Source organism: Lissotriton helveticus, chromosome 4_2 (genome assembly GCF_964261635.1).
Source record: "Lissotriton helveticus chromosome 4_2, aLisHel1.1, whole genome shotgun sequence".
NCBI classification, from domain to species: domain Eukaryota; kingdom Metazoa; phylum Chordata; class Amphibia; order Caudata; family Salamandridae; genus Lissotriton; species Lissotriton helveticus.
This window is the reverse complement of record NC_136064.1, coordinates 16,269,695-16,296,808: the sequence shown is the minus strand read 5'-3', so window position 1 is coordinate 16,296,808 and position 27,114 is coordinate 16,269,695. Positions and strand designations below refer to the sequence as shown.

The following is a 27,114-nucleotide window of genomic DNA, read 5'->3' as shown; positions in this document are numbered from 1 at the left end:
TGCAGGCACATTAAAAGAGACCTTTTTTAACACAAACTTTATTGCATTTTTTCTAACACATGTATACTTCCATTTGTTTTTAAGCAATAATGATATCTAATTCTTCAATTATAGGCTAGCTCCGGGATTCTGGATTATGTAGTTACAATTTTTAGTCACATCTTGTATATTGGGGCGCATATTCCTATACCCATTGTCTGTCGTACAGCTTGTGTTGTCTTCCTGCATACATTAATCTGCAATTGGATTACGCCGTGTTTATTTATATTAAACTTAACAAAACTGACTAACTGGAAACCCAGCCTGTATTCGCCCAAGTATACCCACCCAGACACTACTATGTACCTGATATTTAACAGCAGAATAGATTGCGCCTTACAGTTTACTACAGTACTTTTACAGTTCACACCTGTGCATGTTACTTTTCTCTGCTCTGTTAGCTCTTACTACTTGCGGGAGTGTCCCCTTCATGCATCCCCAACGCTTGGATAACTGAAGGGTGTGTCTACTCCCGTTTTTTCTTCTGACGCTCGGATAGTCCCATCCCACGTTTTAAATGCCTCACAAAGCATATCCCAGGCCATTGCTGTGGGTATTTCCCTCTGTCCACACTGCTCTTCCCTGCGTAACACAGCACTTTTAGCTAGGCTCCACTTCTACCCCTCCTTCCATGTGTCTATTTTTGGCGGTCTTCCTGCTTTCCACCTTCTAGAGATGAGCCTCTTTGCCAGCAGTAGCGCTAAGTTCGCAAATCATGTCTGCACTTTATATCCCGGCTCCTTAGGATATACCCTCAATATGCAGCTCTTCACAGTATTCCACGTCTGACCGCCTACCACATCCGTCAGCACTTGCGCCCAGTATTGTGTTAGTGCCAAGCATGTCCACAACATATGCATAAACCCTGCGTCTTCTTCTATACATCTCGGACAGCTTGATGACGCTGTGGGGAACATTTTGTGGATTCTGTGTGGTGTTAGATGTGCCCTTTGCATTCTTAAGTATTGTATAAATTTAAAAAGCGCATTACGCAACACTACTTTCGAGTAGGCCAAGAGTGACTCCCATTCCCCATCTGTCAGTTCTGTGTCCATGTCTGCCTCCCACTTGTCATGCAAGGTCCCTAATGGAGAGGTCTGTGTCTCTCTAATGCCCACGCACAGTCATTGTGTCAAGTGCCTGCTGTTCCCCATTAAATACAGTATGTAGACTAGTCTATTAGTTGGTGGTTCTTGCCCGTCAGGTGTCCATTCCCTACGCACAAGGTGCGATATACCCGTGTGTAATAGGAATAAAGTATCCGGGAAGCCATTAGCGCTAACAAAGTCTGCAAGGGACATCAGTGTACCCTCCTGGAACAGCCCTCCTACTTTTGTAATTCCTCCCTCCTCCCAGCTGGACATTTGTCCCCGCATAACTGTTCCCGTTGGTATCGGCAGTCCCAACAACGGTGTGTTTGGCGCATAAGATAGATGTGGTTTCGTATGTTTTACAGCATATCTCCAATATTTCAATGCTATCTGCAATAGCGGGGAGTCCGCAATATTAATTGGGTGCGGGCTGTTTAATTTGGCGTGCAATCTGCCCTGTTCTAGCATTCTGGGCGCATAACCGATTTCTGGCAGATTTCGACCTGCTAGCCAGTATGAGAGCCATTGTAACTGTCTCGCCATGCAGTAGGTCTTAAAATCAGGGACTCCCATTCTACCTTCTGTTGTTGGCAGTATTAGTTTCTTGAGTGCCACCCTACGTCTACCCACACCCCATACCAATTCTATCAGCAATGAGTCTAGTACCTTGAACACTTTCATAGGCATTAGTAGCAGGATTGTTGTGAAGTAATACAATACTCTAGGCAACGTGACCATTTTCACAATAGCCAAGCGGCTCGTGGCAGAGAGCGGTGGTATTATCCAGAACACTATTTGCGATCTTTATGAGGCTATTTTCTTTTGTACATTACCATCTAGTGTGTCTTGCTGCGTTCGGTATATATGCACTCCCAAGTACTTGAAGGTGCTCTGAGCTATTTGTATTCTGCTGTCCCCAAAGTCATGCATGTGCGGAGCCTCGGTTTGTTTGAAGAAGAAGGCTATTGACTTATCAAAATTAATATGTAGACCGGCCACTCTACCAAACTTTGCAAAAAGGGCTGCCGCCACATGTAGCCCACTGTGCAAATCTCTAGTATATAATGTTATATTGTCGGCATATAATGATGCTGTATGCATCAGTGGCCCAATGGGTATACCCCAGTCCTGTGCCGATGTGCGCAATATGTGCTCCAGTGGTTCCAGTGCTAATATAAAAAGCATAGGGGATAGCGGGCACCCCTGCCTTGTACCGCGGAAGATTTTGTACTCCCTAGAAATATGTTTGCCCGAACGTACCCGGGCCATACAGTAGTCGGATCCAGGTCAGAAATTCACTTGGTATGCTGTATCGTTTTAATGCCTCTAGCATATACTCCCAACTCAGTGTATCAAATGCCTGTCTCATGTCCAGGGACAGACATCCTGCTGCCGGGTATTGGTTGGGGGGGGGGGACACATTACTTGATACAGCCTCCTCATGTTACGCGGTGTGCTCCTTCGTGGCACATACCCGCATTGGTCTACATGTATTAACTTGTTGAGGCATGGCATTAAACGTGCAGTTAAGATTTTGCTCAATATTTTGTAATCTGTGTGTAAAAGTGATAAGGGTCGATATGCTGTGATATCAGTAGCATCCCGGCCTGGTTTCAGTAATGATATCACCAGTGTCTATTTTGTAGTCTGGGGAAGCGATCCTTCCTTCAATACGGTTTCATACACCTTACTTAATTGAGGTACCAGTTCTTTGGCATATGCCGCGTAAAATTGTGTTGGTCGGCCATCTAAGCCAGGAGTCTTGTTCGGTGGAAGGCCGCGTATAGCCGCTTGAACTTCCTCCGTGGTGATCGGTGAAGTTAAGTTGTCTTTGTCTGCTTCATCCAGCTGTGGTAAGGTCACACCACGAAGGAATTCCACTATTTCTTGCCTGTCTACACGTTCAGGTACACTATATAGGTGACTGTAATATTTGTGAAACGCCGCATTGATCGTTAGTTGAGTATCCACCACTTCACCAAATGGGGAGTGAATCTTGGTTATAGGGGTGGCTTGGGGCTGATTGTGTATGATATGAGCTAACAGTGTGCCTGGCTTATCTGCCTTTACATGCGTTCTCTGCACATATGATCTATAGTCTACCACTCGTGGTTTCTCCAATAGGTCTGCATGTTCTATCCTTGCCTGTTGTAGTTTATCTGCCTTAGCTGAGGTCTTGGCTGCTTCTTTTTCTAGCGATCCCAGCTGCCCCTCCACAAGATACGCACTATTGCTTGTCTCACCAACTACCGTAGTTCCAATAGATGTACCTCTCACCGCCACCTTGAACGCTTCCCATTCAACTAGTGGGGATGAGGTGGTACCAGCATACCTGGAAAAATATTCAGTGATCGTATCCGATAATTGCGCTTTCAAGGGCCCATCCTCTACTATTTGTGGATTCATTCTCCAAGTCGTTACAGGTGTGGGAACATGGCCCCAGTCTAGGACCATCTCTAGTGGACTGTGGTCCGAGGGCATTTTACCTAAATACGTTGTGTCTGATACCTGCAGGAGAATGGTGTGGGAACAGAGGAAATTATCTATTCTAGTGTGTATTTTATTTATTTATTTAATGCGATTTTATATAGCACGAACATTACCCAAAGGTGTCAGAGCGCGCTGATTCGTTCTTACTTATTTGCAAGAGCCTGGGAAGAGGGACAGGGGCGGTTATTGGTTTACAGCAGCCCACCACTACACCTGGTATCAGGTGTGCCCCAAGTACAGAAGACAGCGGTAGAAAAAGGGACAGTGGCGCAGAAGAGGCAGGCGTTCTTCTATTGAACATTGCAGTAGGTCTGCCATTCCCTACTATAACAGATGCTACCCCAAAGTTCTGTATGAGCCCGAGGCATTTAGGATCTTCGTGTACTCATCTGCCCCCTTTTCACCTCTCCCACTGGAATCTTTTTCACATCCGTGATGACACAGCATAATTATTTGAAGTGCTCCCCTGCCTTATAAAGGCCATTCAAGGTGCCTAGCGAGTGGAAGGTGGCACTGGTCACTGGCATTAACATGGGCTGGTTAATAACCCCCCGCTTTAAAAAGGCAATTATCTACCCTAAGGTTTTCTTTTACATTTGAAATACATGGCTAGAATGTTGGGGATCCAGAGTCAACCCCAGGAATAGCCCATAAATACTTTACCCGTTATGAATTTCTAAACGTATTTCCAATATTCAGTACTCATGCAAGTGCCATATTAAGACCCCAGTTACACGTAGTGCAGAGTGAATTTGCAATCGCAGCTTGAGCGCTTGCATGTGGGAACAAACACATAGCAGGATCGAGGTGAGATTATCCAAGGTGGGAATGTAGAGGAACAACAGTCTACATTATTTCTTTTTCCAGAATTCTGCAGGCATGAGAACTGGTTTGAAGTGCCTTCCTTTATCAAGTGCCTCTCTGTGCAGTTGAAGACATATAAAATGAGTTTTTAAAGAGGTTGTGATCTATGAAATGAGGTATCAGCCAAGTTCAGAATTAAATTACACCTCAATAGACTCAATTTCACAACACACTAGTGTAGTTGAATAATCGCACAGGCCAATGTATGACTTTACCAGAATAACCATAACCAACGCTACCAATAAGAATCACATCACCGTAGAATGGACACAATCATCTAATTACCAAAATCTTAGATAAGTCAGAATAAATCAAAAATGTCAATAACTACTAATGCTTTTATACCCAATAAAGTGGTGCAACACACATAAAAACACTATTCGCTGTTTGAATAACTCATCAAATTCCACCACGTGTTTTCTGGAATCATTATCGTAATGCTCAATATAATTGACATGTAATGAGTAGAATCAGCGTGAGCTGTGTTTCTGATGGAAATAAGTTGCCAGCCTTCCTCAGGATATATATTATTTTGTCATTGTTTTCAGGAATATCAATACAACCATATGCTGTTAGATTTTTAGCGTTCTGTTGGTGAAAACAAATGGAAAAATCCTCACACATTAAGATAACCTTGATAGTTTCACATTAGAGTACACAAAACCAGATATGTTCAAGGCCATCTTTACATTTATAGACTGAGCAGTATGCATAAGAAGACAAGGGTTCACAAACACATTTAATCCTCTCTCAAATGGTGGGTGAATTACAAATTATTTCTATATCAAGCAAATCAAGTAGAGCACGCCGTAATTGACTCCGACATCAGAAATAAACATCGTCATGGATCAGTCGTCGGCCTCTGCAGCACTGGTTTGAGTTCTTGTGGATAGAGTTGTACATCTCAGGCCAGTTCCTGAGGGTCAAATGCCTAGAAAACTAGAAATTCTGCTTGCAGTGCTGAACACTTATTGATGATTATCAGTCGTGAGTTGTTCCATGTTTAAAGAAAATCCCAAAACAAAAATTGTTTGGATTAGGCTCCTTTCCCTGAGAGCTGAGGAATGTCTACCTACAAGGATATTCAGACACTTTCTACTGTAACTATCTAGGCCTGTGCCCTTTTTGCTCTTCAGTTTGCAATGCTATGAATTTAGACCCTTCCCCAAGCACAAGAGCAACAGTTCTTTAGGTCATTAATATGCCTGAGTAAATTATGTTACCGAAATCACCTGTCTCCTTTTTAGGTCGAGCGACCTATCTCAATGCGCATGCGCATTGAGCGGGAGCGAGATATATAGGGGCTTATCGAGAGCTTACTGAACTGGCGATTCCACTGGCGATTTCTTGCAGTGCATGTGCTTTTTAGGTCATTGCGCAAGCGCAAGCCCTAAAAAGCGCGTGCACAATGCCACCAGCCGCCTGCCTCCCTGCCTCGCATTACCACATCAAAGGCAGCCCTCCCAGCGCATTTCTCACCCCCTAATTATTCACGGCCGGTCGGCCGTACTTTCAGTTTCAGGGCCGCGTCTCCTCTTAAAACTTGTTTAACTTGTTTTTTTATCTTGCCTCCCACAGCGACGCAACTTAAGATCCCACGCCCCTTCATGAGAGACCAAACGGAGTTCTTAAATGTACACCAAGCAGGGTTAGGCTCTGGGGTCGTGCACTCCTCATCGCCTGGGCGTCGTGCTTCATGTTTGAGCAAAGCACAGCGCATACAAACAATGGCGGGCAAGGCTTTTTTTCCTCACAGCAGGCTCCCTTAAATTTCAATTACTCATGGTTTTTTAACCAGCTCCGCACTTGCGCTTCAGCAGTAGTGCCACTGCATATGTTTATTTTCAGCACCTTTCACTTTCAACAAGGCAGCGCACGCCTTTCTTTCAGTATGGCGCTTTTTTAAAATCTTGCCTCCCAAAGCAACACGACTTAAGATACCACGCCCCCTCATGTGAGACCTTCACACCCTCATCGCCGCTCTCCCCGCTCCGCCCCCTCCCCTGCCCGCCGTGTCGCATTTCTCCTCCCCCTCCCCACAGCAATGCCCTCCGTCTTGTTCTCCTCCGTCGGCTGTTCCTTACCCCAGTTTCCCTTCCTCCTCGCCTCTCCTATTTCTTTATCTAAGCCCCTTGTATTCACTATAATACAGTCCACGTTGATTGAGCACAGGGTCAAAGAAAGGATTATTGTCATTATAATGGAAATGAAAACAAGGCATGCGCAACCCACCATCTACAACCCTTACATTAACATCGGTCAGTGATTGGTACAAAATAAGTACCCCTCTGTATATAACAAGCATTGGCATAGCCAATAGGTCTCGCCTTTGGGACCTTATAAGTGTTTAGCCATGCAGCAGTTGATGTTGTTGTACCAAGGATATTGTGCTGCATAACTAAATACTTATAAGGTCCCAAAAGCGAGACCTATTGGCTATGCCAATGCTTGTTTACTTTGTCACCCTGCATCAATTGAAACCAGCCCCCATGATCCCTCTTTAGGACTACTGCTAGGCTCCCTGCATCTACTCTTACAAAAACCTGAACAACCCCCCCCCCCCCAGGCAGCCATTTAGGAAGGGGAGAAAAATGAAAGAGCTGTAGGATACAATCTCCCTAACTGAATGTATCATACATATGGGTATCCTACCTCCTTTGTATTCCCTCGGCGACTAACAACACAAGTGTGTTTATGACCCTCACCCACTCTATGCTTCATCGCAGGGTCACTTCCTGATCCCGAAAAACCAAGATGTTTCAGTGAGCACTCATGAGTTTTTAGTCTACTGTGCACTTGCATAAAAATACATTTTTTCGGTATAAATAAAACCATGTATCTTTGGTGATAAAGGGGGATTATGGCTCCCTGCATCACCATCATTAAATCAATTCCTGCAACGTAGTTCCCCTTTGTTTCACAGGTAGGGTTGAGGCACTAGTTTCTTTTCTCAGATCCTGGCCTGTTGCGTACACGCCCAAAAACACACACACCTGCCATGCACGTGCGCACATACACTTGCACACGCACACACTGTATGCTCTTGTCAATAGACACCAGTGCTTAATTTCTAAAACAAATAAGTGCCAGGAGGCCACTGCAACTTGCACCACCCATTGCCCTGGCCAGTGCTGCCAAAGACAGTACCAACATAACTACTAACCATCACACTTTTACAAGTATGACAAGTCAGACTATTCCAGGCCCCCAAAGCTATAAGAATGGTTTCGGCGGCAGGTATTAATCATTCCTTTTTTTTATTATTATTGTTTGGGATTTTACAAGTTGCAAACAAACAACATAAAGGAGATGAGAACATGCAGGCAGCTCCCCTCGAGGGCCGGTTCAAGGCCTCAGCAGCACGGTTCAGTAGGATAAATGACAGTAACTTCACAGCCAGACAATACAAGCATAAACGCATTTAGGTAACACCCTCAGTGGGCGTAGTCATTCTTAATGTAAATTGAATTAATAAACAACTGTTGTTGTGCTCATCTCTAAATTAGACAAACAGTGCCACCATGTCGGAGGCTATCATAAGTGCCAGTGTTGACAATTAAGTGCGGTGCCGAGCACTGGAAACCACCGGCTCAGATTTGAGAGACACGGATTCCTGACTTTCACCTCTACAGACGAAAGAAAGCTTCAAAATGCATGTACAGACCAGCTTATTACCGGTTTGTTGTTGAGGTGACAGCTCAATGGGGACTTGATAATAGTTTTTATGCAAAGAGAATGGTGAATGTCATATTGTTGTGTGTGGATGGACACTTTCTCCTCTATTTACCTCTCTAACATTGCCCACTAGGATATGCTCATGCTGCTGTATCATGAAGGACCTTCCACCAAGGGCATCTTCAGGCGCTCAGCCAATGCAAAGACCTGCAAGGAGCTGAAGGAGAAGCTCAATTCGGGTGATGATGTGCACATGGACGGGGAATCTGTGTTTGTGGCTGCTGCTGTCATTACAGTAAGTTACTCCAAAGCGATATTGAACAAGATGTGCTGTGACAGCCTTCAGTACAGACAACAAATTAATAAACAAGGGAAGTGATTTACAAAAATGATGCTAAATCAAAATGACATTGATGTTATAATAAATCACTAATTATAGTAGACAGGGAAACATTTGGAAAATTATATACATACACTAAATGTTAGTGTGTTAAATTATTTTAAAAGATGCTACAATGGTATGTTAGCTTACATATGATGCTTTTCACAAGAGGCGGTTCGTCCATAGGGACGTGGGGATGTTGACACCCTGACCTCCCCCACTGCATCACAGCAGTTCAGTAGGACGACCTGAGGCTGTGTTAACTGAACTGTGCATGCCAAATTGGCCTTCGTTTTCACTGTGGCAGGCTGACATGCGTTGTTCAGGCTTCTGCAATCAAAAGCTGAAAGGCAGCTGAGAAGCAGAGGCACTGCCCCATAGGTGTCCAATGGAGCACTGTGTTTGCTTGCTCCAGACACTCCTAGCACTACTCTTATGCTGTTTAGAATTTTAAGCAGCTAAACTGCACTGCTTGGATTACCTCAATGCTAGTGTCCATCACATCAATCCAGTGTGGGGCAGGTGGCACTACAGGTGAGTTTGCTACCGAACGTGTACTTGCAGAAGATCATCATGCCAGGTACATTTATTTTTAAAGGATTTAATGTAATTTTGTATGTGCCTCACTACTTTTAAAACATAGCAGCCACCACTGCCTTTCACACTCACTCAGAGACCTGATTTGCTGTCCTTGTCAAATTAGTTCCTGGGTCTTACTGGAAGCTGTCTGTCATCAGAGGAAAACTGTGTGCACTCCATGATTTCAAGTGGAATTGTAGGAAATGTGGTTATTATTTAAGAGAGGTGCCTGCCCCACTCAGATAATAAGCTCAATTGTTGTCAGGGTGAATCACAAAAGTCACTAAATAAACCTGTACTTAACTGTCTGACAGCTAGGCACAAAAGCAGACAGGCTTAATTTTGAGGGAATGTCTAAAGTATTTATGTAGCACTCAAACAGAATTGAAGTTAAAACACAAAACAAGTAAAATTCCAAACCAATTTTGAAAAATTGAGTAAACTGACACTTTTATGTAAGTTTACTACTCTTCGGTATTCTCAAAGGTAAACTTAGACCAAAAGTCTAACTTTATTACTTTTCGGTATTTACAAAGGTAAACTTGGACCAAAAGTCTAACTTTACGAGGATTAAGTTAGCTTTGTGAATACCGAAAAGTAGTAAGGTTAGACTTTTGGTCTAACTGAACCTTTGTGAATACCGAAAAGTCGTAAACTTACACAAATGTGTAAATTTACTTTCTTTAATCGGTGCCATTGCCTCAGGTTTTTTCTGCCCTGGACCCAGGGGACTGGATGGTAGCATTGGACTTGCAGGATGCGTATTTTCCTATTCCCATCCTGCCTGCCCATCGGTGTTACCTGCGTTTTACTGTACGCCACAAGCACTTTCAATTAATCTTGCTTTCTTTTAGCCTTACCAGTGCCTCTCGGGTGTTCACCAACGTGATGGCGGTGGTTGCAGTTCATCTCCACAGATCAGGGGTGCCAGACGTACCCAATCTCGACGACAGGTTCACCCCAGGATGTCATGTCCCACCTCCTGACTACAGCGAACATTCTGCTTCCGGTGGGGTTCACAATCAATGTGCCAAAGTCACACCTGACTCCCTCTCAGACGCTCCCTTTCATCTTAGCTGTTCCAAGGCTTATCCTTCCGAGCAGCGAGTCCAGGATACGCAGGCTATGATCCCAATGTTTCAGCCGCTATCCTAGATTTCAGTGAGAATGAATCTGAGGCTGCTAGTCCTAATGGCCTCCTGCATCCTGCTAGTAACGCATGCCAGATGGCATATGCAGGCTCTGCAGTGGGACCTCAAGTTCCAGTGGGTGCAGCATCAGGGGAATCTCTCCGACTTAGTCCAGATCTCGGACGGAACTGAAAAACACTTGCAGTGGTGGCTAACAAACCACAATTGGGTCAGAGGCAGAATTCTCTCCCTTTCCCAACCAGATCTCACAGTAGTGACTGATGTGCCACTCCTGGGATGGGGTGGCCAAATGGGAGAGTTGGAGATCAGAGGACTCTGGTCTCTGGCGGAATCTAGACTCCACATAAACATGCTGGAGCTCTGAGCGATCCCACTGGCATTGAGAGCCTTTCTACCCTCCGTCAAGGGAAGGAAGGTACCAGTGTTCTAAAGACAACACTACCGCCATGTGGTACGGTATCAAACAGTGAGGGGCTCGTGTCGTGGACCCTTTGCCAAGAGGCTCTGCGACTCTGGAAATGGCTAGAACAGCAGGGCATATGCCTGGTGGTTCAACACGTTGCAGGATCCCTGAACGCCAGAGTGGACAAACTTAGCCATCAATGCCTAGAGGTTCACGAATGGGGTCTCTATCCACTGGGGGCACAAGATCCCTTGCAGCAGTGGGGAGAGCTTTGGTTAGATCTGTTCGCCTCAGCGGAGAATGCGCAATGTCAGCAGTTTTGCATGCTGGAGTTTCCCAGGTGGCTCTCGCTCAGCAACACTTTTTGTCTCGAGTGGAGCTCAGGCCTCCTGTACACATTTCCACCGATATCATTTCTGCCCAGAGTTCTCAAAAAGATCAGACACCACCTGTCTCAAGTCATCCTTGTGGGTCTGGACTGGGCGTTGAGAGGCTGCTATCCTGAGCTTCTCAGCATGAGCATCGATTCTCCGATCAGGCTGCCTCTTCAGGAGGATCTTCTGCCGCAGCATCAATGGAGGGCCAACCACCCAAACCTGCTAACTCTGCACCTTTTTGCGTGGCGATTGAGTGGCAGCGATTGAAAGTTTTCGGCCTTCCTAACAAAGTCTGCAATGTTATTCTGGCAGCCAGGCACCCCTCCACAGTCTATTGATCCTCTTTCTACATCCCTTTCTGATGTTCTTCTTTTTATTCTTACATTTACCCAGCAGTGCGCAGGGTTGTTCTCTGTATTAAAATCTGCTACGCACTAGTCCAAGAAGCAGCCTTCTGAGAGCTTAAGGGTTCATTAGACAAGTGCTAAAATTGCAGCCACTGCATTAGCATGTGGAGTGCCAGTCCTGGACATCTGCTAGGCAGCAACATGGGCGTCCCTGCGCATGTTTACTAAACACTACTACCTGGACAGTCAGATGCGTAGAGACGGGCACTTCGCCTGTTCAGTCCTGCAAGATTTTTTTGTTTAGAATTTGTCCGGATATAGCCGCAGATTCCTTACTGACCCACCCATCCTCCCCACTCTGAAGACGAGTTCCTAGGGTCAAGGCTGATTCTTTTAGGGCCCTCGTTTGGACACACCAGTGTCAGTGTACTTCATGACTCTGTACTCCTGGCGTGTGAAGCCGTGAATAGTAACTGATGTCAACGCGCTGAGGTGGCACCTGTAAAGGTGACGCAGACTCCACTTCGAGCAAGGACGAAAGAGCGCGGAGCTGATTGACGCCACCTAGCGGTGCAAGAGTATTACTCGTGGAAAAATCTTCCAGATCCTGTCTGACGCCTGGGAAATTAAAAGATAAGGAATCTGGATAGATCCTCTCTCTACCAGATAATGCGTTACCGAAAGTAAGTAACTTGCTGCATGAAAAACAAATATGTAAATAATTAAACAATAAATAAATGTACATAAAATAAGCAATTAATATTAAATAACATGTATGATAAATAAAACACTATCCATCCAATATCTCAATAGTCACTGCAACCGGAAAAAATATTCACAGTTATATTATAATAAAATATTCATTTAATTTATATTTCTAAATAGAATAGTTTCACAAAAATAACAAACTACAATACTTTATTTATCGATATTATTGTGAAAAGTACAGAAACAATAAACTTAGCATTGGTATTTGCTTCTACAATATGTTTGTCATCCCAATAGTGTGACCACAAAAGTATGGTAATTCTGTATTTTGGAGTTGATATTCAGTATTTGTACTTCAAAAAGTAGTCCGCAAGGAATCTACTGCCAAAATATCTACTGTCTGTATACAATATCTTCCTACAGCACTTGGCATAATGCAAGGCTGACTATGAAGCAGCTGCCCCAAGTATGCTAAGTCATAGATGACAAGTAGGTTTGGATTGTAAGAACTTAAACGCATCGACATGTTTGAATGATAAGTATTTTGGCAGTAGACATGTACATATGAGCTTAATGGTATCACAACACATACCATGAAGCTAAAGCTAGTCTGTCAATGGCACTCAGTGTAATTGAGAAGCAGATCACTAGCACAAACTTGTTTTTGTTGTAGATCATTATGCTTATATGATAGTAATATAGTGCCATTTTTAACAAATGAAAAAGAAACTGACCAACCCACTGTGTGTGTACATTTAATTCAGGATTTTCTGCGAAATATACCTGACAGTGTTCTATCCTCAGACATGTACGGATTGTGGATGGAGACCTTGGATATGCAGCACCTGGAGCCTAAAACTGAAGCCATTAAAAGGTTTGTGAAATGATACATTGGCCGGTTTGCAGAAGTGTGGCACTGTAGTGACAAGGCAAGGCAGAATGAACCTCATTAGTCGCATTAGCATAGAGTTACAATAATGTTGGCTTTTATGTACTGTACTCTTGCTCAGTTTTTGGAAACATTATTTGACTAGTTCTATAAGATGCAGGAATATTTCCCACTGTATGCACCTAGTAGGTCACATCACTTGCCTCTGTTTTATGGTTTATGTTGGCAATGAAAAGCGTCAATTCTTAGGCTCTGCTGCTCAATCTATGCACAGCAACTTTTGCTCAATGTTTCACCAATCAATAGAAAACCAAATTCTGAGATTGGTGCTCTAGACTTTTAATAACTTGTAAGGGCTTATGTGTTTGTACATGGAAAAGAGATCGTTACAACTGATAAGACCATCTTTAGAAGGTACAAGATGCTACTCACCAGCTGTTACTATACCAAACATGCATTTGCATTGCAATCTGTATCGCCTTTGGGACCTTATATGTATTTAGCTATGCAGCACGTTAGCCTGGATGCTGAAACATCTACTGCTCTTTAACATGGAGGGAAAGTAAGCACCAAACTGCGTAACACACCAGGTATGGGAACACATGGAGCGAAATAGTGCCATTCAGCGGGAAATGGTATAGTCCAAAGCTCTGTTTTATATAATATCAGTGCCTTCGGTGGTCATATCACTGAAAATACAAGATTTGAAAAAATATTATTGTCTATGGGGGCTCGTGGAAAAAAATTTCTATGGACTGGAATCTAGTGGCAAGAATATTTACGTTGTTAAGATAATCAATCCCTCTCAGCCACTAAAATTGCCTCAAGAAAAATCCTCGCTCTCTGAGGCACACATGGAACATGACAGCTTAACATGTGGATTCTATGTACCTGGCATTGGTACCTACAGCATCAGAACAGCAACTGATCTGCACTGTGCACATGAACCAGGATTCAGCATTGCAGCAATAACTGACTCTATCTAGCCTACAAGTTCCAGCATGCCCTGGGATGTTTGCTAAAAAAAACTAAGTAACGGCTGAAAATGTCGCCCATGATATAAGCATTTTGAAGCTACAACAAATCAGTCGACAAGCACCACCTCTCCCCCAAACAATTATTAGCGTCAGTGTAGTGCTTCCGTAAGCCAGGTGGGAAGAGACAACTGGTCAAGATGTTCCAAGACATGTTTCGTTGTTTGTGGCTCGTCAGTGAAATATACATGGCATGCCATAAAAAGTAATGAACCAGGAAAAGAGGAAAATACCTAAATGTTTCAAAAGTGAAAATCATATTTTTGTGATTCATTGCTTTATTAGATTTTCAACAAATAACACCTTGTGCGCTCTCTGTGAGAAACAGACATACAAACATAATTATTTCCAAATAATACAAGTCCAATGTAATTGTAGAGAAGCAGTAGTGTGGACAAAGCTGGGTTTCAAGTTGTAGTTTATTATCAAGCTACCAATGACACCTCTTCCAGCTCCAGGAGGCCACAGTAATACAATCAAACCTATCCCCTGCAGATCCTACTTGCAAAGCGTCACCCCCTTGAAGAAGATCTTTTAACGCGTTACAGTGATCAGAGACGTACCTATTGTACTTTTGAAAAACAGGTGTCATTTTAACCGCTGGCTACGTTGCATGCGTTCCAATAACTTTAGTTCGGCAAAATTTAGTCTAGTATCAAGAATTGGCAAACGAAATCTATGCCACTCCGAAACCTTCTTTTCAGGCCTGGGTTTTCATTCAATAATCTAGTGCATTCTGGGCTTTGCAGTCCTAGTTCAACACACGTGAGGAAAAACACGTAAAAGAAATCATATTGAAATGAAAGGATGTATCCCGGGGACACTGAGTCATTTCATAACACAACTGAGTGGAGAAGTGTTGGACCTGCGATGGGCAAGCCCAGCACAAAGGGGGGGTAGCTTGGCTCAAGTGACAAGGCAGGTGAAGGCTGTAGTGTTAAGCCGGCTTTGACCCAATAATAACTCCTTGTACATCCACACCAAAAAGAAGGACACCACACCACTGCTGTAGAAAAATACGATTCCTTTATATAAAAGCTCTTTGTTGTAAATAAGGTTGACTGGGAAAGCACATATACATTTCTTTTGGACACACAGTTCTGGTAATAAATAGTACTAATAAATAGAATAACTTCAGGAATGAATATCACAATAAATATCACAATAAATATCACAATAAATATTGGTTCATTTATTTATTTATTTATTTATTTGTAGAGTTTTGTATAGCGCGGACAAGGCCCGTGGGTATCAGAGCGCTTAACATAAAAACATAGAAACATAAAAAACATAAAAAGATTACAAATTACAGATTGATATTATAGTAGCAGATTATGATAACACACATATATGAGGTAGTAGGCGATATGGTATCAGGGTGATTAAATAAATATATGTATATTCCAAATGCCTGTGACATTAGCCTTATGAGGTGCATAGGCTTGGCTTGTGTCGTAGTCATATCGTCAGGTTTGGCTGAGGTAGGGTTGCATAGTATTATCAGTGCAGTTACATGAATAATCAGCAATATGGGTTGGCTAGGTATAGCTTGAGGCAAGGATTAAAAAGATAAACCAGGTGGGGTAGAGAATTATATCATCATGGTTGTGAGATATAGTGTAGAGTTTACATATATATGAGGTGACCTTAAGGTGTGTAGCCTCTGTTTGATCATGTCATTGTAATTGTCAAATTGATCTTCAGAATATTGATGATGAGTCCGATCTTCTTTGTCTAGAGTGTTCATACTAATGGTCGGTATGTGTCTCTATGTAGGGTATTTACTCATCAAGTGATTCTTGAGTTCCCGTTTGAATTTTACAGTGTTTTGAATCACCCTGATGTTAGGAGGGAGTGAATTCCAGACTCTGGGGGCGGCTCCGGAGAATGCTCTGTCATAGTTCTTTTTCTTCCGGAAGAAGGCCGGTCGTAGTAGCAGCTCCTTGGCGCTTCTCGTTGGTCTGTTGCCTCCCGATAGCTTAATTTTCTTGGCTAGATATCTAGGCGTGCTGTAGTGAACCGCTTTGTGGGTAATACAGGCCATCTTCATTTTAATTCTCGCTTCGTAGGGTAGCCAGTTTAGTGCCTTTAGGTAGGGAGATATGTGATCGAATTTCCTCGTTCCCGTGATGAGTCTTGCCGCGGTGTTGAGACAGGCTTTCAGTGGTGCAGTAGATGTTTTTGGTAGGCCAGCTAACGTGGTGCAGCCATATTCAATTCTCGAGATCACCAGAGATTGGATAGCCAATTTTAGATCTGCTTCTGAGATAAAGGGTTTCAATTTTCTTAGATAATTCAGGTGGAAACGGGCGCTCTTGGCCATTGTGTTGATGTGGTCTTTCATGTCAAGGTTCTGGTCTAATGTGATTCCTAGTGATTTGGCTGAGTTGATTAGGATCGGAGTACAGTTCAGAGCAGTTACCAATTTAGTCCAATCTTTTACTTCTGGTTGACTCCTTCCAGGTGATATTAGTAGGAATTCTGTTTTGTCGGCATTAAGTTTTAGATGATTAGCTGTTAGCCATTGTAACGCTCGCTTTAATGTTTCATTCATTAGGTCAATGTCATCCCGACAGGCGATCTTCATATATATTTGCGTGTCGTCTGCGTACATGTGATAGGAGATCTTTGATTTACGGAGAATCTCCGTGAGAGGTTCAACATACAAGTTGAATAGATCTGGGGATAACGTTGAGCCTTGTGGGACCCCTATAGTGTTAGGGCACGGGGAGGAGATTACTTGGTTGACTAGGAATAGTTGTGTCCTGTTCTGTAGGAAGGAGTTAAACCAATTCAGTACGTTTCCAGATAAGCCCATCCTGTCACGTAGCCTGGTCATCAATAATTCGTGATTTACAGTGTCAAATGCTGATGATAGGTCTAATAGGATCAGTAGGCATGCATGATTTTGGTCTAGGGCCTGTAAGGCATCATCAATAATATGCAGGATCGCCGTTTCAGTACTATGCCCAGTTCTGAAGCCTGATTGGCAGTCATCTAGTAATGAGAACTTAGCGATGTGCTGACTCAGTTGGCCCTGTACGCATTTCTCAATAAGTTTGGCAAGTAGAGGGATGTTGGTCACTGGTCGATAGTTCTTCGGGTCTGTTGCATCCGCTGTCGGTTTTTTGATGATGGGAACTACCTGCCCAGTTTTTAGGCAGTCAGGGAGGGACCCTTGTGCAAGTGAAGCATTTATTATCTCAGTCCAGATAGGAATTAGGGTGTGGCTGATTTCTCTTACACACTTTGCCGGTAGAGGGTCCTGATAGTGGTTGTTCGGTCTGAGTTCTGCTAGCGTTTTGGCGATCTTTCCCTGGTCGTATAGTTCAAATGTGTCCCAATTTGCTTGATTTTTTGTATGCGGGTCTTCAGTTGTCGCCTTGGCTTCATTTATAGGTGAGGGAAGTGTCGTGAGGTTAGCTGCTGCACTTGTGAGCTCATCTTCTAGTTGTTTGTTTTTTTCCATGAAAAATGAAGAGAACTGCTCGCAGCTTATGGGAGTTTTTGAGCTCTCTTGAGAGGTTTTAGCTAGTTTATTAGACTGTTGTTTTAAGATCTCGAAGAGTTTTCTTGGTCTGTTTGTGGCATTGTCAAGTTCAGCCCTTATAAATTCTTTTTTGGTGTTGATTATCTTTTTGTTATATTGTTTTCTCGTTTTTCTGAGGTCTTTCAGCTCAGGGGAGGAGGGATGTTGTCTCCATTTCCTTTCAGCCATTCTCAGTTTTCGCCTGTCTTCGTTCAATGATTCATTGAACCAGGGGTTTTTTGGTTTTTCTGAGACATTTTTCAGTTTTTGAGGCAGGGTGTCGTTGACTATATTACCGATCGAGGTTATGTAATGATCTGTCAGCTCGTTGACATTGTCATTCTGCCTGTTGTTACGAGGCTTCAGGTCTTTCTCACATCTTTCCACTAGTAATTCAATATTGGCTTCTTTTGTGTCTCGAATTAGTTTTTTACACTTGCGAGGTTGCACGGTCTTACCTTTTTTCATTGTGGGTATCGTGAATGTTATGGCGTGATGGTCCGACCAATCACACGGGTCTATAGCAAGGATTGAAGTCTCTTTGTTTCTTGAAATAATCCAGTCAAGGGTCGCTCCTTGTGAGTGAGTGGGCTGGGTGCATGCTTGCGTAAGGTTTAGCTCATTGAGGAAGTCTTTAATCGAGTTCACCATTTTGTCGTCGCCGTCGTCCCAGTGGAGGTTAAAGTCACCTAGGAATATGTTGTTGGCATCCGAGTTCGAGTTGGCAGTTATAATCTCTATTAGTTGCTCTGTGAACTTAGTGTTCTCTCCCGGTGGGTGGTAGAACGCATGCAGGTTATAGCTTTGATTGTTTAGTGATCTTATGTTAAGACCAAGGTATTCACAGGATTCCGTGGGGTCAGATTGGAATTGGTTGACCTTAATCTCGGACCGGTGAATGCACGCTATACCTCCTCCCACTTTCCTTGGTCTGTCTAACCTAACAATGTTATATTGAGGTGGTACTAGGAGATCAATGGTAGGAGATGATGATTCACTGAGCCATGTTTCCGTGAGGATGGCCAAGTCGATTTCCTTGTTGATGATGAGGGCGGCTATGTCCGATGCATGTTTAGTTGCCGAGCGACAATTAAGAAGTAGGCTTTTCAGGGCTTTCTGTGAGTTAACGGGGTTGTCATTTTCCGTGTCGATTGTGGTTGCCTGTATATGTTGTAAGTTGTGGTGGATTGCTTTCCTGTCATTCTTTCTGGACGTTCTATTCGAGTCAATCGGTACAATTTCGATATACTCCTCCTTTCCCTGAGCCGGTTGTTCATAAGATTGCAGTAGGGCCAGGGCTTCTTTATTTGTTAAGGGGTTGGTCCTGTTTGGTCTGTTGGGTCGGAGTACAAGATTCTGGATTTGTGCGACCTTCGTGTGTGTATTCATCGTCATCTCCCAGATTTTCTCAATTGTCTTTGCGGCATTCATCGAGTCTTGTGCCAGGTTGCTTATTAGTTTCTTGAGCTCATTGACTTCTTTCAATGTTCGGGCAAATTTCTTATGTGAAATAGACCTGGCTGTGTTCGTTCTACAATTTTCCCTCCTCCGTGACAGGTCTTTTCTCATTGCTACCGGTCTAGCCGCTGTATCCTTATTTTTGATATGATTCTTGACTTTATTAGGGGTGTCTCCATTGCTTCCTATGATATTAGGTGTAGAGGGTGTTTTAGTGGATAGAGCTCTAATGGACTCCAGATTCGCATTCGAGGGAGATTGGGGAATGTTGATATCCTCTGCCCTGTTCTTTTTGTGGTTATCTTCATAGGAGATCTCACTTGGCGCTGAGCCACCCTCTTCAAGTGTTGTGGCGTCATGTGGTATCGGCACCGGCATTTCTATTTGTGCCTGGCTCTTCTCTTTATTTCGAGGGTTAGGAGCTAACCATATCCTTTTAATCTCCTTCTCCGGTATGGCCATCGTAGTTCCAGGTAAATCTCCAGTGTTGGTGATTAGATCGTTCCGGCAGTCCGTTTTGTTGGCTACTCTGGAGACCGAGTTGTTGACGTCATTTGTGATATCTGGTGGAGTCAAGTTTTGTTGATGATTAGGTCTTTCTCCATGGCGTGTTGGTTGTGGTGGATCTTGAAGGTTTATGTTTGGTGTTCCATCAGTATTGGAAGAAGTGTTCTTGATTATATTGACTACTCGTTGTGTTCGAGGTGTCTGGGATCTTAAGTTTTCTGCTTCTATTTTTAACGTTGAGAATATTTTGTCAAATTTTACTAGCTCTCTGTCTGCTGCTTGGATGAGTACAATTCCATTTTTGTATATAGTTATGTTTAGGACAGTTCTGCACCATGCTGAAGGTTTGCTCCTAATTTTTGTGCCGTGTGGGATGTTGGTTATATTTTCAATATTTAGACTTTTTGTCACGACATTACGCCAGGGCGCCGTTCTTCTAGTTAAGAATATTAGGTCGTTTATGATAATGCCCCTATCTGTGTTAAACGAGGGGTCCAAGAACAGTTGTTCTGGGTGTTTCTTCAGTAAGTTGTGTTTGACCTTTTTTGCCGCGTTCTTAGAAATCTTGGGTGGGTATGTTATTACTTGTGCGTTCATGTCTTCACGTTCTGTGTACCTGACCGACATAATTGTTCTTTAGTACGTGAAGATCTTAAAGTGTTTCTAGTTTCTGTCCTTCCAGGTTTCACTGAGACCACCTTGTTATCATTTTGAATTATAGCTATGATCTCATTACTCTTTCCACTATTTTACCTGATCTCTTTCATGTCTCTTTGTAAGCTGCTACTAACTTAGCCCTTTTTCTTTATAACCACCTTTTTCCTCTTTATCTTTCCTTGTTTGCATGTGGATCTTGTGTGAGGATGTTTAGTTATTGATGGGGTTGCTCCCCATTCCAAGATGGCCGTTTGTTACTTTATCTGAGTGAGTGCTGAGAAGTCTCTTCTCTCTTTCACAGTGAGAGCTGAAGTCTTTTCTCTCTTTCCCTTACTTGTAGTCCATTCACAATTGCCTTTCTTTGCAGTTGCTGCGATAAAAGTCCCTTTTCACTTTCTCCTCTTCTGCCTGCTGTGTTTATTTTGGTGCAGTTTTTGTTTCATGCCTGACGATGTCAGAAACGGCCGCCATTTTAAGGTCAGGCCAGCCGGACCTTATTTCCTCCGTTTGTGTAACTGGTGAGACTTTTCTATTTATATCATCTAGTCATGTGCTGCATGTTAGTGGTTGGGAGCGTCTAGTCCTTTATTACCATTCCGACGTTGCAGTCAGTATGTATTTCCTTTGTCCGTTCTCGCCGCCATTGTTAGATCAGGCGGGACGGCTCAGCTCCGACTTTTCCTGTCTCCCGTTACTTGTCCTCGGATGATCCAGAGGAGGGGGAGCGGGGGGGGGGGATACTCGGAGGGGTTATGGGGCCCCTACCTTTATTTACGCAGGCTCGCTCTCCTGCCTCGATCTGCTCTCCCCGTCTGCCGTGTCAAGATCATACCCGTAGTCCTCCCGAAGCTCCCGGACAGCTACTCGCTTCTCCTGTAGCGAGGTAGATCAGCGCAGCTCACTGTGCCCAGCGCTGTATTGCTGGTGCTGCTGGTGTCTCTCTCGTGTCTGTTGCTGGCTGTGGACTCTTCGCGTTCAGCTCCCGTCCGCCATATACCTCTGTCCTGCAGTCCTGCAGTCATGGAGGGCTGGTTGTCTGTAAGTCGGATCCCGACGTTTTCTTTCCTTCTCCCGCTCTGTAAAGTGCACGCTCTATGCCCGCTCTGTTCCAGGTCGCAGATAGGGTTTTTTGCAGGGATTTTTCGGGGATTTTTCGGGGATTAATACCAAATTTGGTGATCCCTAATCCCGGAGCTCTTTCCTAGAGCTCCTGTTCCGCGGCCATCTTCCTCAGCAAAAGCGAAAAAATTTCCTCAGCAAAAATTTAAATAAACAACCACATTTTTCTGCTGGTATCGCTGCCACCAATTAAATACTTTAGAATCATTACATCGGCAATACGTTTCAAATGGGAAAGATAACTCTTACAGTTTATGCTGTTTTCAATGACCAGGTATACGGCTTCTCTGAGCACAAATTAAGGTTTGGGACTCTTTAATAATCACTCAAGGCGTATGCGCGTATATCTAGAAGGCAAGGAAACACAGTAAATACATCATTTGTACTCGGCGGTCACCGGGATAGGATCTCTGCTTTGCCGGTGAAGTCTATGCGCGCCTACGGGCTTTAGCGCCACTTGAGCACAGGCGGTACCAGTTCAAAGTCATTAGACTGACGAACGGGCTGCCGGAGAGGTCACACAACCTTCGCGCACAGTCAAATAGATGCCGGTTCACATTTCCTTCACAACGCTGCATTCACTATGAGGAAACGGGCCCACCTCACATCGGCTGTAATTCAAGGTATGATTCAGTCAGGCACAGCACTCCTCTCATTAGCGACGGGGCTCTCAGGGGCTCCACAGACCTCCCTCAGACTTCCGCATTCAGGGTGGTTCCCGCCCACAGCTACAGCTCCCGGGTCACTGGGGAGTGCCAGAGACGCTAGTCCTGCCTAACGAAGACTGGCCTTTCCCTGCCCCGGCGCACCACCTCACCTTCAATCTGCGCAGGAAGCGCTCTACGCTGGTGGGGCTCGGAGACGTCCGAGCTCCCCTCTAGAGGCACCTGTCGCGAAGGGGGCACAGCTGACGATCGCGGCGAACTTGCTCTTGCCTCGCGACTCGATAAATCGATCACAGTTCACCACCGGGGGGGCGGGGAGGCACACAAATCTGGCCACAGTCTTTGGGGGGGCAATGAGGTACTCGCTGGGCAGGCGCTGTAGGCGCTAGATCACTTCTCACGTAGGTGACTGGAACGCCAGTCAGACACAACGCCAGCAACCCTTTGCTGCTCTACTGCCTGCGCTACCAGCCACCTCAGGGGTCAACAGGGCAGGTGTCGACCTGGTGTCAAGTCTGGAATCTAGAATGAATCTAAAATGGCCGCCAGGGACTGAGCCTTATATAGCCAGTGCCCTGGGGTACTGGCACGAGCCAGAAGGTTCTAGAACCTTCTCTGGCTGTGACAATGACAAGGCACTCTTGAGGGGTTTTTGGGACACTCACAGCCACCGTACTGGGGTTCTAGAGCAGCCATTTTGTGTACCTGAGGAAAATAAAGGTATTCCTGTCAGAAATGCGCGCCAAACCAAGGGCGCCAAAACCTCATGAGGCCAGGGTTCATGAAGGCTCCAATGGGAGTCACTCACATGAGGGATAAGGGTGTCCACCATTTTAGGGCTATATCTTTGGGTTGACAATCCCAGTTTGTAATGCCACAGGTTTCGTCACGTGTCTTGTAAATAGGTGCCACAAACCTTGTGAGCAACTGGGCGTCAAGGAACATCTAACCCCATGAAACAACACATAAAAAGTCCTGGCAGACAAAGAAAAGCGACACATTTTGGGAGGTGCAGGGGAACAAAAGAAATCATAATGGTGAGGGGACTCTCAGAAGCAGACAGGTCTAACACGCGTCCCCCCCAGCTGAAAGTGGGGAGAACTACCCAACCCCTTGGGAGTCCTCAACACTGTAGGGAGATAGACCACCTCAACAGTTTGGGTTTTTCTCCCTTCATTTGCATGAGCCAACGAAGGGGTCGGTGGTCTGTCTGAACAAGGAAGTGTGAACCAAACAAGTATGGTCGCAGCTTCTTCTGTGCCCAGACCACCGCAAAGGCTTCCCGCTCGATGGTACTCCACCTCTGTTCCCGGGGAAGCAGTCTCCATGACAGAAAGACCACGGGTTGATCCAGACCCTCTTCATTGAGTTGCGATAACACCGCCCCAATGCCAATGTCGGATGCATCTGTCTGGACAATGAACTCTTTCGAAAAATCTGGAGCCTTCAGGACTGGAGCTTTACACAATGCTTGTTTCAGAGTGTCGAAGGCTCGCTGGCAAGCCTCCGTCCAGATGACTCTCCTGGGTTGCTTTTTGGCCGTGAGTTCTGTAAGGGGTGCCACGATAGTGCCATACCCCTTTACGAATCGTCTGTAGTAACCTGTGAGGCCCAGGAAGGCTCGGACCTCAGTCTGGGTCTTGGGGGGTTTCCAGGCCATGATTGCCTCAATCTTCGCCTGAAGGGGCTGCACCGTTCCCCGGCCCACCAAGTGTCCTAAGTACACTACCGACCCCTGTCCAATCTGACATTTGCTGGCCTTGATCGTCAAGCCAGCCTGTTCCAGGGCCTGGAGAACGGTTTGCAAGAGCTGCAAATGATCCTCCCAGCTGCTACTGAAGACAGCTATGTCATCCAAGTAGGCAGCCGAGAATGACTCCATCCCGGTGAGGATCGTGTTCACCAGCCGCTGAAAAGTGGCAGGAGCGTTCTTGAGCCCAAAGGGCATGACGCAGAACTTGTAGTGTCCATCAGGTGTGGAGAAGGCTGACCTTTCCTTGGCTCCATCAGTCACGGGAATCTGCCAGTACCCTGCAGTAAGGTCAATGGTACTGAGATATTGGGCAGCTCCCAACCGGTCAATCAGTTCATCCGCCCGAGGGATTTGATGAGCATCTGTCTTGGTTACTGAATTTAGTCCTCGGTAGTCCACACAGAATCGCAATTCTGGTGTGGCACCAGGTGGGGCAGCTTTGGGAACCAAAACCACCGGGCTAGACCAAGGGCTACTTGAAGGTTCGAGGACTCCTAGCTCCAGCATCTTAGCTACTTCGCTTTGGATACTGGCCTATACCTTGTCAGACAGCCGGTAAGACTTCGACTTCACAGGTGGGCTGTCTCCAGTGTCCACGTCATGGGTACACAGGTGGGTCTTGCCCGGGACAAGGGAGAACAGAGGAGCGAATGATCCCAAGACCTGGCGACATTCCTCCTGCTGCTCAGGAGTCAGGGATGGTGAGAGTTTCACTCCCTCCACTGACCCATCCTTTTCTTGAGACGCAAAAAGGTCGGGGAGAGGCTCAATGTCCTCTTCCTCCGAACCGTCAGTCACCATTACCAACATGACTTCGGGCCTCTCAAAGTGGGGTTTGAGGCGATTGGCATGTAACACCCGATGCGGGTGTCGAGGGGTTTTCACATCCACCAGGTAGGTAGTCTTGCCCATCTTTTCCAACACCTCGTAGGGGCCTGTCCAACGGTCCTGGAGGGCGCTCAGCTCTCCAGGCTCCATCACCCACACCTTCTGTCCAGGCTCCAACTCCACTGGGTGAGCATGGTGGTCATACCACGCTTTCATGACTGCCTGGCTGGCGTCCAAGTTGTCAGAAGCTTGCTTCCACAACTTAGCCATTTGGCTTCGGAAGGCCAGCATGTAGCTCACCACATCCTGGGGAACTTTCCGGGGAGACTTTTCCCAGGAGTCCCTCACCAGGCTGAGAGGTCCACGTACAGGGTGCCCGTACAAAAGCTCGAAGGGGCTGAAACCCACTCCCTTTTGCGGCACTTCCCTGTAGGAAAAGAGCAAACAGGGTAGGAGGACGTCCCATTTCCTCCGCAGGCTTTCGGGTAGACTTTTGATCATACCCTTCAAGGTTTGGTTGAACCTTTCCACGAGACCATTGGTCTGTGGGTGATAAGGAGTGGTGAAACTGTAAGTCACTCCGCACTCCTTCCACATTGCCCGCATATATGCTGACAGGAAGTTGGTCCCCCTGTCAGACACAACTTCCTTGGGGAATCCCACTCGGGTAAAGATCCCCATCAGGGCCTTCGCCACTACCGGTGCAGTAATGGTTCTCAGAGGAATTGCCTCTGGATACCTTGTGGCGTGATCCACCAGTACCTGGATAAACCTGTGACCGGATGATGTAGGTGGATCTAGGGGCCCAGCAATGTCGATGCCCACCCTTTCAAAGGGGGTGCCAACGACGGGAAGTGGTTCCAGGGGAGCCTTCAGCTTCGTCCCTGTTTTCCCACTAGCTTGGCATGACACACACGACCGACAGTATGTGTCGGACGACACCCTCATTCGAGGCCAATAAAAGTGGGGGACAAGCCGGGCAAAGGTCTTGTCCTGACCCAAGTGTCCTGCCAAGGGAATCTCATCAGCCAACTCTAATAGGAAGGCTCGGTAACACTGTGGGACTACCAGGGACCGTGACAATCCGTGCACTGGCGCCCTGGGCTCACTGTAGAGGAGACCATCCTCCCAGTAAACGCGATAGTTCCCAGACTCGTTACCTGCTGCCTGGGCTTCAGCCTGTTGCCTCAGACCCTCGAGGGTGGGACATTCCCTCTGTCCCTTGCTTAGTTCCTCCCTGGATGGTCCTCCCTCCACTCGCCACTCAGCTGGGATAGGCAAGTCCTCCAACGGAACCGTGTCCTCCTCCGCGGACTCCGGGTCCACCTTCATAGGTGGCCTATCCGTCTCACGGGGCACGGACATCGAGGCAGGCTCCTCCTGTCCTCGAGATGCTCCCTCATCAGCAGCTGGGTGGGCCATTGTTCCAGGCTCCAACCCACGCGACTTCTCCTCCCGAGCAGCCGCAGACCTGGTACTCACACAGGCCCAATCAGGTGTACCCAGCATCTCAGTATGAGTCCGGTATTCCACCTCCTTCCAAGCATTGTGCTCCATATCATTACCCAGCAGACAATCGACTGGCACGGCGGGGCTTACGACAACTCGAAGTGAACCTGCAACCCCTCCCCACTCAAAGGGAACCTCGGCCACGGGATAGTGGCCCATTCTGCCGTCAGCCATCGCGGCTGGATGAAGTACGCCTGGAATCACCTGCTCCGAGGACACCAGATGACTCCTTACCATAGTCATACTGGCTCCTGTATCTCTCAGAGCTTCCCCTCTATGGCCGTTGATGGTGACCCACTGCCCATACTTGGTAGTATTTGAGGGCACCTGGATCTTTGGAACCATCTCCCGATCTCCCAGGGACACTAAGGTGACACCCACCCTCTCCCTTCCCTTATCTAAGGGCATCTCCTCCCCGAGCGCTACACTAGCAACCCCCGGGGTCTTTTCTCCAGTGGGAGGGGGTGGCCTCTTTGGGCATTTCACGTCTCCCTTATAATGTCCAATACCACCGCACTCAAAGCAATGGACAACCCTTGGCTGCTGACTCTGGCCAGGATTAGGGTTCTTCTGCGGGATAGCCTTAGAATTGGAAAAGTGACTTTTCCCCTTAAAGTTATTTTGGGGGCCTTTGGAGAACTCCTGTTTCTTGTTATCTTCTCCCCCTTTCTTCTGAGGAGCGCCCTGTCCGGATTTCTGAGAATCTCCTCCCGTCCCCCTTGTAGACACTCGGGTACTTACCCAAATGTCTGCCTCCTCAGCAAGCTTACGGGGGCAAGTAAGTTTCCTGTCTACCAGGTGTTGCCTCAGCTCGGGAAGACATTTCTCGAGTAGATGTTCCTTGAGTATTAGGTCGTACAACCCTCGGTAGTCTTCCACCTCACTACCTTGGACCCACCCATCTAGGGCTTTCTTGGCATAATCCAGGAAGTCAACCCAATTCTGTGAGCTCAGTTTGTGGCTGCCCCTAAACCTTTGCCGGTATTTCTCTGGGGTCAACCCAAACTTTCTGATGAGCGCCACCTTCATGGCGGGGTAGTCTACCTGCTCCTCCCGGTCT

The 27,114-nt window shown here is 45.9% G+C and overlaps 1 protein-coding gene across 3 annotated transcripts in view; it reads left to right on the top strand.

Annotated features, from left to right (window-relative positions):
• Positions 1–27,114, top strand: part of LOC144752187 (rho GTPase-activating protein 20-like) — a 499,614-nt gene that overhangs the window by 419,653 nt on the left and 52,847 nt on the right. For all 3 annotated transcript variants that reach the window (XM_078640127.1, XM_078640125.1, XM_078640126.1), the window contains 2 exons: positions 8,293–8,454; positions 12,871–12,980. In XM_078640127.1, the coding sequence (XP_078496253.1) occupies positions 8,293–8,454; positions 12,871–12,980 (272 nt within the window). The remainder of the gene's footprint in view (positions 1–8,292; positions 8,455–12,870; positions 12,981–27,114) is intronic.